Below are 5,521 nucleotides of genomic sequence, written 5' to 3'. Positions count from 1 at the left end.
CTAACAAGAGAACTACTCAGACATGGATAAACAATTCATAACAATGGTTAGGTATAAAAACTTCATAGAATAAATAAGATAAATATCAATGGAGTTCCAATCACAAATTATAAATTTGGATCTTCTCTCCCACCTATCAATAAGACAATGAAACACAAAGAAAGCACACTTTACCTCTAACATGGCGGCAAAGCTTATATAATTAGGGTAAAACACGTCAGGGGCAATCTTGTAAAATAGTGAAATCTTGGGCTTCAAGTCGGCTGTGACGAAACGGGCTTTCTGCACGTTTCGCTATCGATCGACACCATGACTTGTGTATCGATCGATTCTATCCCTCCAATATCAACCGATTGTCGATCTCAATGGTCATCTCGGGTGCTTGCTCCAAATATCTCCAAAACGCTCCAAAATCATCACTTATCTCCAAAACATTCATGATCTTATAAATATAATAAATAGACTCTATAATAATATAAATATTAGTAAAAACACCTATAAACTATGGATGAAAATGGGTCAAATCCATAGTCTATCAGTCCTCGAGTAATCCAAGACCCTTCTGAAAGACTTACGGGTCCCCTGCTCACGCATCCAGGACGACTTCTGGATCCCCAACATCCTCAAGCATTGGAGATACGTGCATCTAAATTTTACGACCTAAGATCATCCCTTCTCATTCAAGCTCCTAGCCCTCGGAATACAAAACAAGCCTCGAAGCTAAAGGGAGACCCCCGAGTCTTAGTGGAACCAAGTTCCCGAAAAGAAGATCACCTCCCTTCACTACGGACTCGATTACGAAAGAGTAAAAGCAGGGATGCACAGGGTACAAAGAAAAACAAGGAAGGAATCCGAAGTACATATTTTTAATGGCCACTACCGGGCCAGAGTTCAAAATAGAAAAGGCCACAAGAGACCATTGTTCAAAAGAAATGACAAGAGGCACGAGGGCCTAGCTAAAGTTTTAAACCCCCACCGGAGGCAAAGTACAACAACAAGCAAATTCATAGATAAGGGCCGAGCTTCCAGCAACTGAGAACTACTCGGTGGAAGGATCATCGTCAGTAGGCTCCGGCATCTTCTCCATCTCTGTTGCCCCATGAATCTAAGGCTCGTCGTCGAATGACGGAGCTGGAAGTCCCAAGAACTCCGATTCAGTAATCTTTACAGTCTTGTACTGCTCCAACGTAACCGCGGGATCCCAGCCATCAGTCTGATGGTTGAGCCACTCTCTCATCAATTCCCAACGAGCCACCACCTTGGCACCTTTCACGTCCATGGCCTTCTCAGCATCAAAGGACTCCTCAGCATGTTTCAGCTCAACCACCTCTTCTTCTCGACTCTCCAGTTCCTTCCTCAGGGCAATATTCTCCAACGCTGCCATCCTCCCTGCCTCATCCTGAGCCTTCACCTTAAGCCTTAGAGTTTTGATCTCTTTCTCCCTGGCGAAGGCATTTTTCTTCTCTTCGCGCAGCTGGGAAGTCAGAGCATCCAGATCAGCCTTAAACAAAGACTGACCCTCCATGCTGTCCCTAAGATGATGTAATTGGGACATTACCTACGCAAGATAACTCAATTAATAACCACCGACAGAGTATCTCACAAGACAAAAAGGAATATTGCTTCTTACCCGGAGAAGCTCCCCTTGAAGAGATTGGATGGCTAGAGAAGAATCATCCTTCGATGCTAAGAGGACATGAGTCATGGGAAACACTTTGGCGTTTAGGTTAGCGAGCACGGCAGCCATGTTGCACGACGAAGTTGGAGATGCCTTAAGAGTGGATCATGAAGCTTTAGACTTTTTCTTGGAGGAGGAAGGAGCTGTAGCTGCGACCGCCTGGCGCTTACTGCTCCTGATGAACAGCACATCGTCGTCCTGATCAGCGGAGGCAGCCCGGTTAGAAGCAACTTCTTCGCTGACATCACCTCAAGAGCCTTTTTGTAATCACCCAGAGCCTCATCACCTTTAGATCCTGACATGTTACCTGAAACACGAAACACCAATCAACCTCAATACCAATTCAACGAGAGCAAGAATGACAAAGAGAAACTTACCCCAGATGCTGCAACGTTCCAATACTTCTCTGCTCACAAGATAAGGAACTTGGCGCCGCTCAGGAGAAAGCTCCAGTATTCGCTCGATCGTCTTCTTCGCAAGAGAAAGGTCCAAGTGGAGTGTATCTGCAAGAAGAAGCAAGAACTGTTAGAGATTCAATAAACAAAGTAATCAACGCGACTCCTACGACCCACCAGCTGCTCGCCAAACAGGAGAGAATCCTGGGAGATGCATGAAGGCAAACTTCTCGGTCCAACGGCCCTCAAAGCCTGGATGGCGCTTCCTTTCCTTCTTAGGAATTTCATGAATAAGAGGCACCTTGCTACGAGGATGAAGATTGTATCTTCCCACTCCACTATTCAAAGGAGAAACAAAGTAATAGCTCAAGATCTCTGCAACCCCGTTGACAAGACCTTCGAGGTCACCTAAATTCTTCAGAGGAATCTGAGTTCTCCAAGCAGGAGGATTCAACTGGCCCAGAGAAATCTCAAATGCCTCAGATATCTTCGCCACTAGCGAGGGAACTCGATACCTAAAACCCGACTCAAAGAACCCCTCGTAAACAGGGATCTCGTCGACTTCAATGTCTGAAACCCTATCGACGGGGCCAGGGATTCTAATGATGACATCTTCGGAGAGGCTGTACTTCTCTCTCCAAGTAGCGACCTCCTCCACTCCAATCAAAGAGGGAGGACCCACCGAGGAAAATCTACATCCTCCTACAATTGGCGAAGCTCCTTCCATTTCGGCTAGACCGAGATCTCCAACCTCCGCGGTCAGATCTAGAAAAGAATCGGAGGAATCCATGGATTCTGGCGGGATGACCTCGGTTCTGTGCTTCTTTGACCTAACTCTACCACCTATGGAGGAAGAGTCCGGAGCGAGGTTTGACATAGGGTTCATTCTAGGAGTGGAAGAGACCCGAAAGAAGAGCTAAAAAGGAAATAAAAGTGAGAAAGGTAAGATGAGATAACTACCTGGAGGATGAAGGGCGGAACGGGGAAATCGCCAAAGATCTTTGAGAATGAAAAGAAAAGCGGCCGCGAAACAATGAAAGTGAAAAAAGAAGATTTGGAAGCCCTAAAGGAGATCCCACGCGCCGTAGGAAGGATATCACGCGACGGAACGAATCTCGAGACCTCTCCAGAGCGTCTCTCTTTAGCCACGAGATCCTATAGGCTTACCCTTTCTTTGGAATCCCGTGCCGAGCCCGGGAACCCTAGAGATGAATATGTCCTTCAGCTTCTCTCCAGGAGGAATCATCGGGACTCCAGACCCCCTAATCTCCAACAGATTCAAGGACCCAAGGAAACACCGCTAGGATCAAGACCACCACATAAAAGCCAACTCTTGCTCGGGCCAGGAGTAAGACCCTGGTCTAAAAGGGACCTGGGATACGAGTTCCTGGGGGTGTCGTCCTGCCTGAAGGGGTACCTGCTGAGAATGAGCAACTCCGGTTGACTCGAGTGCACAGGTTATTCCTTAAAATCAATGACGAAATCGAGAAATAAGGGGCGAACAAACTGTTGGGGAAAAATACTCAGGTATCATTTTTCTCCGGACCCCAGGTAGGACCCTGACCTCTGGGTCCCCGTTTAAGGAACGCTCCAGGTCCCTGCTACCGGGTACCCAGGGATTGGTCCCAGGGACCACCCCCTGCTCCAAGAAATGGTAAATTTCCGATAAGGAGAACCTTCCATATTTCCGAATATGGAAGACTTTCACATACTCCAACCGACAAGAACCGACCTAATGACAACTATATAAAGGGAACCCAAACCCTAGAATAAGGGATCGCCACATTTAGACTTAGAGATTAGGCTTAGACGGCTAGGGTTAGGGTTCTCACCCAATATCTTGTAATCCTTGCTTGTTCTATTCAATAAAGATCTCTTCAAGTCTCTTTCTCTTTTACTACTCTCAAATCCTTACGAAATACCTTCAAACTAACTCAAGATACTAACTTATCCATCGTTCCTTAGTACTCTAAAAGATCCTACACAAAAATCCCCTAACAGTTTGGTGCTAGAAGGAGGGGAGTAATCTAAACTACCTGACGATAGTGGTGGATGAGCAAGACAATATACCAGAATCTACCACAAGAGAATCCGAGCTTCAAAGGCAACTCGACGGGTTAAAAAGTCAGGTAACCGACTTACACAAGGCCAGGGAAGCTATCGAAAACCCTGAGCTTTCTTCCGAAGTCTAGAGCCTGAAAGAAAAGCTAGACGAACACTCGAAGCAGCTGGAGCATAGTGTTGAGATGCTTACTCAGCTCGAATCTGAAAACCTTACCCTCCGAGACAAGAATCAAGCCCTCAACACGACAAACAACAAGAAGCGCCGCTTCCGTACGCAAGTTCGATCCATACCGAGCTTTGACACACCTAACTCCGTAGGAGACGCCGCTCGACAGCCTTCAAGCAAAGCCGGGGCATCAGGAGAAAAGGCTGGAGACATGCAAATCCACGAAACGATATCCAGCGACTCCGAGCCGGACTCCGAGAAGGAAACATCTAGAGAGGTCGCAGAGATGAAGTCCTCTATGACCGCCTATCTAGAACAGGTGTTCTCCCAAAAGCTCGACGCTATGCAGTCCCTGGTAGAAAGGCTCCCAGGGGTAGCGCCTCCGATCCGGAAAAGCAATCCTGGCTCCTACGCCGACACCCCCTTTGCGGATGAAATCACCCTAATCGATATGCCGAGGAAGTTCTTTTTCCCCAACATAAATATGTACGACGGTACCGGCGACCCAGATGATCACATCGTTCAATACAAGCAGAGGATGCTCGCTGTGGCGCTCCCAAGGGAGTCCCGGGAAGCTACTATGTGCAAGGGTTTTGGTTCGACACTTATCGGACCCGCTCGGCAATGGTATATCAACCTACCCACCAGGTGTATATCTTCATTCGCAACCCTCTGTGATAGGTTCGTGGAACAGTTCACAAGCAGCCGGAACCTAGAGAAAACCTCGGACAGCCTCTACGAAATCCTCCAGCATCGGGTCGAATCCCTTTGCGACTACATAGCCCGCTTCAATCAGGAGAAAGTGTCGATCCCCGAGTGCAATATCACCACAGCAATCTCAGCCTTCAAGAGAGGCTTGCTCCCAGACGGGGATCTCTATAAGGAATTGACCAAGTATTAATGCAAGACTATGTAAGACGTACTGTCCCGAGCTTGGGCCCATGTGAAATGGGAAGAAGACGTCGCAAGCCGCACCAAAGCTCAACAGAAACAAGATCAGAAGGCGATCAGGGAAGATCAGAATGATCAAGACGAGAAGTCCTCCCAGAAACCCGCAAAAGACCAAGGAGGCAGGAACCGGGGCAGGTACATGAGCCGTCCACTCGAGAGAGCAGAAGGGATGTCAGTATCTACCTGGCCAGAATATGAGGGCACCCGATTCCTTCTCATCTATCTATATCTATATATATCTATACCGGAACTCATCAACGCCCTGAG

The 5,521-nt window shown here is 47.5% G+C and overlaps 1 protein-coding gene across 1 annotated transcript; it reads left to right on the top strand.

Moving 5' to 3' along the window:
* Positions 1 to 4,319: 4,319 nt before the first annotated feature.
* Positions 4,320 to 5,204, top strand: LOC106330727. Its single transcript, XM_013769153.1, has one exon. It carries the CDS (start codon positions 4,320 to 4,322, stop codon positions 5,202 to 5,204), a length of 885 nt encoding a protein of 294 aa, XP_013624607.1.
* The last annotated feature ends 317 nt before the right edge of the window (positions 5,205 to 5,521 follow it).

This window comes from Brassica oleracea, chromosome C3 (assembly GCF_000695525.1).
Source record: "Brassica oleracea var. oleracea cultivar TO1000 chromosome C3, BOL, whole genome shotgun sequence".
NCBI classification, from domain to species: Eukaryota; Viridiplantae; Streptophyta; class Magnoliopsida; order Brassicales; family Brassicaceae; genus Brassica; species Brassica oleracea.
Note: the sequence above shows the minus strand (reverse complement) of the source record. Positions and strands in the feature narration are given on the sequence as shown.